Below are 13,994 nucleotides of genomic sequence, written 5' to 3' on the forward strand. Positions count from 1 at the left end.
ACCCAAGAGGCTTGAACCTGATAAACTGATTTCGTCCATTTGAATTCCTAGAACAGGTGAAATGACTGAATACGGATGGGAAGCGAAGCAGTGTTGATCTACAGGGTGGAAACAGACTGGGAGGAATATAAGAGACCCACTGGGTAGTGGAAGGTCTTCCTGACTGAAGCACTAGTTATGGGATCTGCACTCTTATCACAACTCAGCAAATTGCCTAGTTGGGATTGGTGCCTTTCTCTGCCTATAAATTAGAAAAAAAGAATTTTTTTTTTTTTGGTATGTGGTAAGCAGGATGAAAGTCACAGGCTACTGATGAAGGACCAAAAAGACAGAAGGCAGCCTGAGATTTCCCATCTCTGGACCCTTCATCATATGAGAAAATAAACATTATGTTAATCAGGCATTATTATGGGCAGACAAATTCACCACTGAATACTACAAGTTCACATAACATAAAAGCAGAAGGAGAATAAAATACCCAGAATAGATATTGAAAAATACTGATTCATTTGCATTCATGTGAGAATCATTTCTAGTTCCTGTCTATTCTACACAAATGGATGTAAACACTGGGATAAGTCCCTGAAGATGAATTTGGTAGGCCACATAGCTCAGCTAAAAATCTCGTATGAGCCTCATTTCCCCAACAAAACTTTTTTCATTCATTCATTCTGGTTTGTTTTCTTGTTTGTTAAGCTAATGCGTGAGTTGATTCCAGACCGTGTGACTCCAACTTTTCAAATAACAAGGCCTAAATGAATCATCTTTTCCTATGCTCAAAAAAGAAAAAAAATGCCTCATGTTGAAGATCATTTGGCATATAACCGAAGTTAACAGAGAGCATTTCATTTCAGCCACAAATCAGTAAGCACCAAATCCAGTCTCTAAGCATCAAAGGCATTCTGGGCATCTGGTCCCCTCTGAAAAAGCCTCTTAAAGAAAGGCCATGACATTACTGCTGACACCAGCACTTGCAGTGCCCAGGAGCTTTTCCAAGGTTGTTTTTACTTATGAATTTAAATAACACGAAAGATTATTTCTATAGTAAAAGATGCTTCCCTAAAAGGATAGGACCTGAAGACAAAAGATAGGGTTTGACTGCGGCTATTGCTCAGAGGGAAATGCAGTTAGATAACTCAAAGGCAAGGGGATAAAAGAAGAAGCAGGACACAGTGAACTTGAAAAGAGAACACTCAGCAAGATGTTGGGCGGCAGCAGTGGGGGTGGAGCAGCGGGGGCCGGCAAAGACCACTTCTTAGGGAGGTATGTGCCTCTCGTGATGGAGGCCAGGCAAGTGAATGGGATTCATGATTCCTGAGCTGCCTGGAGGGAGGTAGAGAGAAGACTGGGAACAGAAGTTATGTCCAGGTCCAGGCTCGTGAATAAACCTCCTGTGAATACCTGTGGCCAAGACTGTGAGCATCAAGGTTTCGTGGCCCTTGGGGAGATGTCTAAAAGCAGAATTGCCAGGTCCTGTGTGTGTACATTTAACTTTTTAAGAAACTAGCCCGCTGTCTTTGACACAGTGGCACCTCTGGCATCCCCATCACTGTGCACAGGGGAGCCGTGGAGCAGTGATCTCTGCCAGCAGGATGCAGTCACACCTCTGCCCCCAGGACACACAGAGGCGCCGCTGTGACCAAGACAGAGGCAGGAAGGTCCCTGTGGGGTCAGTGAGGCTACACGCACAGCCCACCCTCAGATCACGGTGGGCCTCAGGTGCACAAGCACTCAGGGGATGGCAGAGAACTTCTGAGTGGTACTTGTGTGTGTGTGTGTGTGTGTGTGTGTGTGTGTGTGTGGTGTACATGCACGCATGTGTGCCTGGGGGAATACACAAGCGCAAGAATAGAGAGGTGCTCACTTGCACATAAGTTATTATTAGAAATACCCACCATTGCTCAGTGCTCCACCTTCCTGGCTCACATAGGATGAAAGCCAGCTTGTCTCCTCAGGGGTCTGCTGGTTGACACCCTTGAAGTTAGCTGGAGGTGGTGAGACCTAGCAATCCAGGTGAGGCTGCAGGGTTTCACAGCCCTGCTTGATCACTTGTCAGCTGGGACTGTAGGCAAATTTCCCAGTTTGTCTGTGTTTCCACTTCCTTACCTATCAAGTGGGGAGAGTAATTCTGTCTGTTTCCCAATAAATCAGTTGCACTTTTTATCTGATAATAATAAAAGTTTGATAAATGTTCCTGTCACGTTGTTTTAATAATGTGTCCCAAGAACTGAGCTATTCAGGTGGCCTTCTGTTGGCCACATTTGAGACCCACTTATGTGTAAAACTGTGTGTGAGGCTCACCTTTCCCTTGAGTGCTTCCCAGCCTCACAGGAAGACAGACGCAGAGCCACTGAGCTATCACACCAAGAACAAAGGGATGGGGGCCATTAAAGAAGTCTGGAAAGAGAGCTTTCTCCTCAAGGTCCCAGCTGCCTCCTGAGGAAATCAGCCATGACTTGTGGAGGAAGGAAGGGCTGTTTCTGCTAGATGTGGGGGATGATGAGGACTGGCGGGGATTCACCCAGACCGTTCACCAGAGACTGTGCCTGTGCTCGGGTCAACTTCCATCCTCCCGTGCCTGCATCTCTGTACCTGAAGGCTTCCCCCATCCCAGAGTGGAATCCCTCTGGAAGTACCAGGAATTACCCATCCCCCTGCAGCAGCCCCATCCACGATGGATGGAAGTCAGTGTATCAATACCCCTGCTCCCTCGGCCTTCGGGTGGAATGACATTTCCTAGTGTTTCCACAGTTGCATCACCTCCACATGACCCTACCGCTAATGTCCATCCCTCCCATTAAACTACTTCACTGGAATCCTTGTCTCCAGGTCTGCTTCTGGAGCAAAAGGAGCCTGGAGACCAGATGGACAAGACAGCATTGGTCCAAGAGCAATAGGGACATCCTGAGTGTGGGCAGTGCCCTATGTGGGGGGAGCGGCCTGCCTGGGGTGAGGAGCCAGTAAAAGACGAAGGCCACAGACAACATCAGAGATTCCAATAGGACCCCCATTGTCTCCCCTGCCTGCCATTCTGCTCCAAGACCCCAGGGCAGCCAAGCATCAGACACATAGTTATTGAGTGCCCCTGTGTGCCAGGTCCAGGGAGCATCAGGGACCAGGGACCAGACAACAAGAACAACAATTGCCCTAGAGGTGCTTACGTATATGTAAGTACAGGCAATAAATCAATAAATCTTAACCACAGGAAGAAATGATACACCATGTTATAAGGTGACTAGTGCTTTGGGCAGAACAGGAGTCTCTGGGGGGGCTGGAAAGAAAGTGCGGTTTCATAGCCACCTCGAGAGACAAGAAAGGAGAGGAGCAGGGGAAAGTCAGGAGACTCGGGAAGGAGGCCCATCCAAAATCACTTTTAGAATAAGAGAGTCAAGAAAGTGGCCAGGAGGGCCTACTCCCAATAATGAGACAAGAGAACCACCCCCAAACAGATAAAGCAGAGCTCATCCAGGGGGACCCCCAGACCAGCAGCAGCAGTCTCCCCCAGAAACCTGCTAGAAATGCAGAGTCTCACAGGCTCCAACCCAGACTTGCCCACTCTGGGCAGAGGCCTTGTGGTGGCTCCAGGCTCCTGAGATGGAGAGAGCAGGCCCAGAGCAGGGCAGGAGGGGAACACAGAGTGAGGGGAACACAGAGTGAGATGAACACAAAGAAGGCTGAAAACAAAGAAAATTTAATAGAAATCGTTTGTATTCATAAAATGCCACAAATTAGTGAAGTGTATCAGTTTGGAGATTTAGACAGAATGTAATTGGAGGTGAAGATGTCCAGAAGGTTGTATTTCATACTGGTAAAGAAAGGGATAATGCCAAATGCACATCAATCACCCAATTGTGCAGCTTCGCTGGTGGCTCAGCTGGTAAAGAATCTGCCTGCAATGCAGGAGACCTGGGTTCAATCCCTGGGTGGGGAAGATCCCCTGGAGAAGGATAGGCTACCCACTCCAGTATTCTTGCCTGGGAAATCCCATGGACAGAGGAGCCTGGTGGGCTATAGTCCATGGGGCTGTAAGAGTCAGACACAACTGAGTGACTAACCATTAAGGAGAAGACAGAACTGATAGAAATACAAGGAGTGACAAAGCTGATCCCCATGAGAGATGATGAGAAAGAGGATGGACAAGCTGGTGCGATGGGCGTACAGGACTGCACCCCCACCCCCCACCCCCCGGGCACACACCAAAACCTTAACTGTGACCATGAGGGTGAGTACTGGGACACACAGGGCACCATGCTCTAGTTCAGAGATGACGGGTTTGACAAGGAAGTGAAACATTTAGGTTTGGGACTTAATCTCTTTGGGAAAGGAAGACTCTGGAGAAAGAAAGTAAAAGGTACAATTATTTCCTTCCACCTCCTAAGTCTCATTATTTTCACTGGATATTTGAACACGGAGCTCAAGAGAGGAGATGTCATGGACCCAGCTTAAGGATACCAGGACAAGCGTGAAAGGCAGAGGGGACAAGGTAACAGTGCTTTGCAGGGAAAGGTGACAAGAGCCTGATGAGGAGGGTGTTGGTCCTCCATGGGGGTCAGCAGAAAAGAGCCTGGCTGTTCTGCCGTGTGGCCCAGGAGGTTAGAGATGGTGTGGAGAGAAAACAGCCCTGCGTGGTCTCCAACCAGAAGCCGAGATGTGCTACTGGGGCCCAGTGACCTTCACTTTGACCTTCATCCAGGCAGCCCCCACCCCTTTCCCTCCCTCTCTCTCCTTCCCTCTTCCCTCTCTGTTTATGCTCCATCCCTCCCATCATTCCCTCCACGCAGCTGAAGTCTATGGATTTTTAACCACAAGGGAGGATCAGCATCAATGGTGACAAAACTCAAATAAAAAGCCCAGCAAATAGGACCCGGGGCAGCAGCTCTTGGGGAGCTCTGGCTCCTGGCTCCTGGAGACCCAGGCAGAGTGTGCTCCCTGCTGTGAAGAGAAGAGTCTCAGGTCAAGTTCACAGGAGAGACTGTTGAACTCGGGGCTTATCCTCCAACTTGACTTTTCACTCCTCCCCTCTTTCTTCACTTTTCACCACTCCTGGCCTTTATTTCTTCTGAAAACAATGATCCATGGTGTAAAAGAGATGAGACACTTTTCTCTTTTTAAGCAGCTGTAAAGTCACAACATACTTCAAGGAGAGACTGAGCTGAGGCTTTTTGGTTTGGGGTTTATTGTCTCTTCCTCCTCATACTGAATAGATTGAGGAGTCAGCTCAATCAGGATGGACTCTTTCAGTCCATGTTAAAGCCGAGGAAGTTACATGATGTGTATGTGGCTCTTCCATGTTAATCTATGGGTTTTCTGTCACAGATGTACTTGTTTTGCACAATAGGTTTAATGCTGTGTACATTTTTGTGTGTGTGAATGAATCATATTTGAAAGATTTGTTAGCATTTACATCACTCTAAGTCACTAAAAGGAATTGCTGCTAAAGTGTGGCATTTTTGTTCATGGGCTTTGCCTATAAATCAGAAAACCCTGGCCTCAAGGTTTTTCAATATGAAACAGAGGATGTTAGGATTGTGTGTATTTGTGTGTCTCTTTGTGTCTCTCTCTTTGTGTGAAAGGTGCTTTTCTGTGTGTGTGTATGTTGGGGAGGAGGCAGCCACAGTTCTTCATATTAAGATATTATTTCCAAATGGGTTTTGTTAGTGACTAGACAGCTCAAGAATCAGTTTTATTGAGCCCTGGCAATGACTGTTTATCACGAGCGTCCAGGCCATTAGCATCACCGGAGAGCCCTTGATCCTCCATAAGCCCTGTTTTTACAAAGTCCAAAGTCTGGAAAGCAAGTCGACTGGGAATCAACCATCATCTGCTGCTCCAGCCTCCAGTCACGGTGAGGTTTATGTGGCAGAACAATGAGCGAGCGGTTGGTCTGTCCAATTAGTTAAGTATACTGGAAAATGTTTGATGCCCAAGTGGTCGTAAATGCTCCTGTGACCATTACAGAATGGTGTTTGCAAATCGCACCCATTAGACACGTTTAATCCTGCACTGTACGTCACTCACACAACTAAAACGATGCAGGGGATAGGACAGTGGAGATGGAGGCGTGCAGCAGGGCTCAGGGTCAGAAGGCAGAGTCTAGAAGTGCGGATCTGGGCCTGCGGGCCTCCCTACAATGTCCTCCCCCCACCTCGGTGCCCTAAGGCCAGCGTCACCTCCAGTGAATAAAGACGCAGGTTGTCAAGGTTTCTTTGACCACAGATACGGGAACCTTTGAATGTAGTTCCTGCTGTGCATTTTGAGCTGTTGTGAGGAATATTAAAATATTAAAACAGACTGATAGCAATGTATTCCGGAGTTTATTAGGATAAGTGGGTAACAAAGCACAAAGGATGACGACCCGCTTCCAAGGCTGCCCAGAGGTGCCACTCAGCTTTTCAGAGGCCTGAGGGCAGCTCAGTGTCCAGCCCGCCCTCCCCCAGCCTGGGAGGAAAGCCTGTGATTCCAGCATCAGTGGAACAAACTTCAAATATACACATTCAAAGAGACCTACATGTTCTCTTCTAGCACTCAGGGAGGGACTGTTGATGTTTACAATCACATCGAATATCGTCATGCAAGACCTCACCTCTGATCTAATTCTAGCTTAAGCCAAATATGCAAAAACAGCTTCAGGCCAGGGGAACGGTGGGCAAATTCTGCTGAAAGGAAACACTTACCCCCTTGCAGATAAGAGGAACAATGAGAGAAAGGAATTCCAGAGTTTCTTCCTAAAACTGGTGAGTGTTATCTCCATGAACAGACCAAAACACACTTCATTTTGGTAAAAAAAAAAAAAAAAAAAAAGCATTTCAGTGAGTTTTACTCCCAGAATGCAGAACAAACTAAGGTACTTGATTATTGAACACGTGGAGAGTTTGATCATCCTCTTTTTTTTGGTTGACAGGCTCCACAAACCACACAGATTTAAGCCTTGGGTTTTGCAGCCAGAGAGGGACAGATGTTTTCAGGGATTTTCTGTCTCTGATTTCCATGCTAACCCTATTGTTTTCAACGGTGGAAATATGTAGGGGACATTACACCATTTTGCAGCTGCTGGAAAGCAGTGCTTTCCTGTTTTCCTGATTTAGACAATGGAGAAGCTAAGAAGAAAAACAATAGGAAAAGGCTTTCCTCTATTTGTTTTTTAAAAAACTGCATTATTTTGAATTTGGTACCTTTTTCAGAGTCAAATCTCATCTCCGTTCTCTTAGTTTTTATAGAAATCTATATGGGAAAGATAGTAGGAATAAAAGTCGCTAATGATCAAATCCACATCTTCCAGAGGCTGTTCAGAGGTAAAATCCAGACCCTGCACAATATGCTCAAACAAAGCTCACAACCAGAACATAAAAGACACAGCTACACACACGTGTGTGGAAGAGAGAGCTTCACTCCCAACTCTGCTCCTCTTGAAGGCTGCACGGAAGCACATTCACATACGTGTTTAGTTTTTTATTTCACTTTTCACCTGATCATGGGGAAAGATGTGAGGACTAACCTTTTGGAGAGGCTGCTAGTCTATCGGCAACGGGCACTCAGGCCTGAGATGGCTTTGCCGGGCCTGGTGGTCAACACAGGCTGAGTCCCTCCTGGCTTCAGGCCAGAGCTGGTGGGTTCACCGTTAGTGCCTCTGGGGACAGGGGACAGGCACCAAAGTGACACCAGCAAGGTTACTTCTGCCTCCAGGCCACCCAGCAGAGCAATCGTGGGTTTATCATACAAAGGACACCCCCCCAGGTCCTCCACGCCCAAGGCGAATTTGGAGAATGGCCCACCCTTGGCTCTCTACACTCCGCTCCCCCAGGGGACTGTCCTCCTGCTTCAGCCCCTCCAAATGGCCAGCAAGAGAGAAGAGCAGTGATTGCAGAGACTGTCCCTGAAATTCAGGAGCAGGCCTGTTTGAGGAGACATCCTCCCTTTAAGTTATCTGCGTCACTCATGTGGTGAGTTTGTCCCAAACATAGAATCATTGAGCCACGGACAGAAGCCCAAGTTGTCTTTGAACGTGTTGCTAAGCGGAGCCTCTCCTTGGTCCCAGGCACCCAGCTTGCTCTGCCGCTCGGCAGGTCAGGGAGTCAGGGACAGAACAGCGCCTGGTCGGCCCGGTCCAGCCCGGCTGCTGGAGGAGTCCTAGTGTGGTAGAACCCACCTCTCCCCACGCTCCATCCATCCATTTACCTGGCTGTCATGATCGAGCCACCTGGCTTCTGGATAAATAGATACTTTGTCCATTGGCCTCAAGCTCCCAAAACAAGGATTCAAACCCCTGGACCAAAGCAGGCTGAATGGGAGAAGGAAGCATCCTTCTGACGCTTTTCATCTGTCACCACCCGAGGTCGTCCAGCTGGGTGGCGGCTGCGAAGGCGGGTTGTCAGCAGAGGGGCCGACTCTGACGGAGCAGGTTTGGAGAAGCTGTTACCTATCCTCCCATTTCTCCCCATGGGGGTGCTCAGTGGTGGGGGGAAGAGGGGGCACAGCGAGCAGGGCTGCGTATTCTCTACTCGCCCTCAGAAGAATTCAAACACAGAAACCAGACGGGGCCGGGCCGTGGAAGAAATCAAATGGCCTCAGCCAATTCAAGGCTGGGGGACCATGGGGGTCAGGGGCAGCCTGGGTTGGAAATTTTCCCCTCGCCCCGGTGACCAGGGTGAGGTCTGTAAAGGCCTAGAGCGAAACATTTCTGTAAGTGCAGATACCAGCCAACGGCACACACAGGCACAAATGGCCCATAGTCAGCCCCACACAGCACGGCGCCCAGGGACCCTGGGCTGAGGGGCACAGCGTTCCACCCTTGGAGCATTAAAGCCCAGTGTTCCAAGTGGAAACTGCAGAAAATTAGGTGCAGAATATTAGGTGTCAGAAGCAGACACTCTGAACCCTGTGCTAGGCCCCCTCAGACCTCCATCCTTCCTTCCTTCCTTCCCGCAACCCCTTCCAGTTTTCCTTTTTTTTTTTTAATGTGAGCTATAGCACCTTCATTTCAAAACTGGCAAAAAGCATCTACTTGGCTCTGGAGGCCAGGCACATGGCGTGCTGACCTCTGGGGCAGAGTTTGGATCCCGGAAATGGTTCCCTTGGTCTGTCCTGCAGGGGAAAGGGAGCATCAGGAAGGGGTGTGGCAAGGGGTTCACCCCCAGTCCCACCTTCTCCAGGTGCCCAGCCCTCCTGTGCTACTCAGACAGCTTCTAAGGGCTCCGACCTGCAGTGAATTCTGGGCTGCTTTCCAGGGACCCAGGCTGAACTGGGACCGAGCACCGCCGACCACAACAGTCTTAGTTGTGGGAAATCATGGCTAGTGGGCACTTTCAGGCAAGGCTATAAATTAAAACGGCTCTGAGCAGTGTCTGCTGTTGCACAAGATCTTAGTTATATTCTCATTCTCTCTCCATCCCCTCTTGTTTTCTTTTTTAAGGAAAAGGGCCAGAGGACACCTGTGCTGTACGCAGCACTGGGCCAACACCCAGGGGACAAGTCCCGACTTGGTTGTGCTGTGTCCACAAGACGGGCTCAGCTCTCAGGAGGCCTCTGCCACCATGAACTGTGCTACATGCTGGGACGGCACCTTTTAAACTCAGCCCCTCACATCGTCCAGAAACCATCAGGGCGTCCAAGCCCAGGCAGAGTCCAGAGACTACAGGATGGCATCAGGGGCGTGGGGCTGCCTGGCCCCGGAGACCAGTGATCTTTAACCTTTGACCTCACGAGTATCTCACCGGTCAATCACATGGTGGAACATGGGAACATTTATTAAGATGAATTGACTCATGTAATTTTGAAACAAATCCTGCCTTCTAATCCTAGTTTCCAGAGTCACTTTTTACTCGCTTGATACAATTTTCCCCACATTGTTCAGACTTCATTTGCAAATAAACTGAAGACAGTTAGAACCTGAAGAACTAGAGAGATGTGATTTCTAAACGCCCTGCCTCTGCCACCTAAGTGGATGGAAATGCAAGAATGGGAAAAAAAAACCCGTCTCCAGCCTGAACACGTTCCCTCCGTCAGAAACAGAGCTTTTTACATAACCAGACAACTGATAGACTCAGGCTTCATCACACCAGAAGGCACAAATCATTTCAGTCCAAATTTGCCCTGGTTCACGTCCTCTTATTAGAGATGTATGCGGGCAGAGAAGCAGTTCAAAGGGAGCCTGTTAGCACCTGACATGTCAAGTCTGATCCAGAATCAGGGGTGACATGAACTCAGTCACATTTGAATTTCAACAGGAGAGGGGAGAATTGTTAACACACATGAAATTTCTGAAATGACACCTGACCCTCTCCCGCTTCCATACTACACACGTGTGATACCTGCACGGTTCAAGCTGCCAGGCATTTAAAGAGAAGGTTGACAACTACTTGCTAAGATTCCAGTCCAGTCTTCCAGGAGGATGGGGGTCCTGCTTTCAACGGGCTCCTGGCTCTGAGGATGGTGATCGCTGCCAGTGTCCAGGGGCCTCCTCAGTGTCAGCAGTCTGTCCCTGGCGTCGGACTATGGGAACAAAGGGCAACACATTGGAAGCTGCTGCCCCGGGGCTGTGCCATCTGGGCCCTGGGGGTGGGGACATGGGGCAGGGTGGCATCCCCAGAGGACACATGTGGGCCTCGAGGTGATCCCAGGGGGGCCTATGCCTGCTCCTCACCCCTGCCTGCTGCATGCCACGGTCACTACCGCTCCCACCCTGCACCTGTGCCCGCCACACTCCCCCCCCGGGCGACCCAGGCTCCTTCACCTGTAGGGGTTCTCCGTGGCTCTGCTCTCAGCTCGCTCGGGGACCCAGGCGTAGCTGTCCGCCGCGCTCTGTGGCTGCTGCTTCTTCTCCTCCCTCTTGGCCCTACGTTTGCGACAGACCAGCAGCCCTAGGGCCAGAGCTAGCAGGAGCAGGATGGCCACCACGGTGCCAAGAATGTAAAACAGGAGCAGCTGCTGCCCGTCCGTGCCCTGGTCACTCTGCTTGGCTGTGAAATCCTCACCTTCAGACTCCCTGTGGCTGGTGGTGGCTGTGGGGTGATGGGTGCTGGGCTCCATCCAGACCCCAGGCGTCGCACTGGGGGCCAACATCTCCGGTGGGGGCAGGGAGATGGGGACCTTGGCTGGGAAGGAGGGTCTCCTGTTGGAGGGCACCACCATGGCGGTACCCTCAGGGTTGTCCCCGCTGGGTCTGGACACAGTGGCAGAAGACTGGAGCCCCCCTTCTCCATCTCCCGTGTCTTCCCCAAGGGGAGACCCGGTTGGTGGTCCCAGCGACGTGGGCCCCCCAGTGCAGGAGACGCCATTGGGGTCCAGCTCCCAGCCCGGCAGGCAGCCACAGCGGAAGGACCCCTCCGTGTTGAAGCACAGGCTGTCGCAGAGGCCACCCTGCTGGACCTCACACTCGTCCACGTCCAGGCACTGGGTGCCATCCTCCCCAGCCAGCTCGTAGCCCTCCTCACAGGAGCAATAGAAGGCGCCCTCGGTGTTGGTGCAGCTCTGGGAGCAGGGCGAGTGGCCAGGGGCACACTCGTCCACATCCACGCAGTCCCCCTCTTCAGGGCCGCCAGGCTCAAAGCCCACCCAGCACTCACAGCGGAAGCTCCCAGGGGTGTTGACACAGTCCTGGATGCAGGGGGCGTCCCGGCACTCGTCCACGTCCTCGCAGTTCCGCTGAGTCAAGTCCAGCTGGTAGCCTGGGGGACAGTGGCACGTGAAGTCCGTTCCGAGGGACCCGGGGACGCACGTGGCCTCCCCTCCGCACGGGCTAGAGCTGCAAGGGTTCCGAGAGGCACAACTAACCAGGTCGTCCAGCAGCCGGAACCCCGGCCGGCAGCCACATCGGAAGGAGCCGTCCCCGCCCTCGAAGCAGTCCTGCTGGCAGCCTCCATTGTTGAAGTCACAGCTGAACTTGGGGCTCACACAGAGGGGCCCTGAGCTGTCCCAGTCAAACACGCTGGGGGCCTTCTCCTTGCACAGGAAGTAGTGCTGACTGCCCTCGTCCCCATCCTCACAGGCCACGCTGGCCACCGAGGCAAAGGGCACAGCCTGCAGGGAGGAGCTGGTGGCCTGGAAAGGGGTCGTGTAGTTCACCTGACCCGGGCCCCCCAGGGTCAGCGGCCGGCACATGCCTTTGAAGCTGAACTTGCACACAAAGCCCTGGATGTTGCTCCCAGGAAACCCGGAGTTCCCACAAGGACCATCGGCCCACTTGGAGAGGCTGCTGGCCAGGCCTGGCACAGACAGGTCCAGAATCAGGGACACGCAGCGCCTGTTGATACAGGTGTTCTTAACCTCTTTGTACCAGTTGCTGTACTGCGATTCCTCCCCATCGCCCAGCCAGCTGAAGCCTTTCAGGGGCAGGCTGCTGTCCGAGCAAGTGCCCTTCTCTCGCTGGAGCCCAATCCAGAATTTGATTTTGGATTCTTGCAGGGGTGCCCCCAGCAGCAGGAGCTGGGTCAGGGCGCCCTGGATGTGCCAGGCCTCCTCCTCACTCTTCACTGTGGCCAGATTGCCCCCTTTCTTGCTGCAATGGAGCTGGGCATCCTCCGCACTCAGCTTGTGCCTGTGGGCCGTGTAGCAGGCAGTCCCTGCGCAGACCACGGCCTCCTGGTCAGCAGTGCCCTCCGCCCGGGGCTGGATCGACAGCAGCAGCAGCAGTAGCAGCAGGCCAGCGGAACGGGCCATTGTGGCCTCTGCGTCCCTCTGGGTGGGAGGCTGACGCCCCGGCGGTGACAGCGGCAGCCCCAGCTGAGCTCCGATGGGAGCCGAGGGCTCAGACGTGGACGCTCCGTCACAGAGAAGGACACAAAGGCTGAAGGCTTTCCTCGGCCCCCTGACCCAAGGCGCATCCTGCCGCTGCACTTCTTATTCCTCACCGGATACAGGGGCTTCCTGTGCTGAATAGCTTCTGACTCCTGCTGCCTTCATCACGGTTTTGTTGTTCATAAAAGGAGCCAGGCAACGTCGCTGGGTGCGGGCTAAGGAAATGCAGCGGCGATGGGGGTGGGGAGACGTTTGTTTGTGGCTTGCATACACCAGCGCCTTTATTTGGGGGTCCCTCCTCCTTCCCATCCATGTGAGGGCACACCGCAGAGTAAGTAGAGATTTGGAGGGGGCCAAGAACTTGAGAAACTCACTTCATAACCCATAATGAAATTCCACTTTGGTTTGCAAACAACCAGAAGAGGGAAAAAAAAAAAAAATCCTCAGACTTGAGACATGATGGTTATAATTTTCAGCCTTTTTTAGAAGCAAACTCGACTCTTCTTTTGCTCGCTCATGTTCCCTTTGGCTTTGAGAGTCTTTTTTCTCTTATGTCCCCTCATCGTGAACTTTAAATAGATAGGCAATTTTAAAATAGGAACTGGGCCGTGGGAATGTCTGAGTTTCTAACACAATGCCAAGCTCCCTCCTCGAGAACGTTAAACCCAATTGGGTGAAATTTGGCAGTTTTCAGGGTTTCGTAGTGCAAATGCTGTGTTGTGATGTGGCAACGTCACAGAAAGCATCAGAAAGGAAATGAAAATGTCTTTGGCCTCACAGGCCGAGGCATGCGTGCCTGTTTTTCCTCAGCTGGGGGTTACCGGAAGGTTGGGAGGTCTGAGCCCAGAATCCATCCAGGCCACGGCTGACCTCCTTCCACACAGCGACTCACAGAGGCCCTTGAATCAAAGAGTTCTTTTCCTGCGATGACAGAGAGTTCTGCTCACTGAGACTGTCACCGGTTGGGGTCCCCAAGAAGTAGACCCCAGACGAGGATTTGGGACACGCAGTTCTTTTGAGAGGGGAGGAGTGAGACAAGGTCAAGGAAGGGGCCGGCACTGGTGACGCTAAATTCAGCAGGTAACCTGGAGCCCCAGAGCTCTGGCCCCTGGGACCCTCAGGAGACCTACAGACCACACATCCGTCTCCCCAGAGAAGGGAGGGGGCTGGACCCTCCCCCTTTTGCTCCCCCTACCCACTGGCACCCATGAGTCTCAGCACTCTGGGTGGATGGTGAGGACCCAGCCGCCAAAGGGAGCTCT

General features: G+C 51.7%; 1 protein-coding gene across 1 annotated transcript; it reads right to left on the reverse strand.

Moving 5' to 3' along the window:
• Positions 1-6,292: 6,292 nt before the first annotated feature.
• CD93 (CD93 molecule) lies at positions 6,293-13,056 on the reverse strand. The gene is made up of 2 exons (XM_061126479.1): positions 10,730-13,056; positions 6,293-10,488 (listed from the first exon to the last, which is right to left on the reverse strand). Exons 1-2 carry the CDS (start codon positions 12,652-12,654, stop codon positions 10,464-10,466), a joined length of 1,950 nt encoding a protein of 649 aa, XP_060982462.1. The 5' UTR covers positions 12,655-13,056; the 3' UTR covers positions 6,293-10,463.
• Positions 13,057-13,994: the final 938 nt, after the last annotated feature.

The sequence above is a fragment of the Dama dama genome, chromosome 23 (assembly GCF_033118175.1).
Source record: "Dama dama isolate Ldn47 chromosome 23, ASM3311817v1, whole genome shotgun sequence".
Classification (NCBI taxonomy): domain Eukaryota; kingdom Metazoa; phylum Chordata; class Mammalia; order Artiodactyla; family Cervidae; genus Dama; species Dama dama.

Coding starts and splice junctions, on each gene's coding strand:
- CD93 (XM_061126479.1), bottom strand. CDS start 12,654: ATGGCCCGTTCCGCTGGCCTGCTGCTACTGCTGCTGCTGCTGTCGATC. Junction 10,489..10,729: donor GCCACGGAGAACCCCTACAG/GTGAAGGAGCCT, acceptor TTGTTCCCATAG/TCCGACGCCAGGGACAGACT.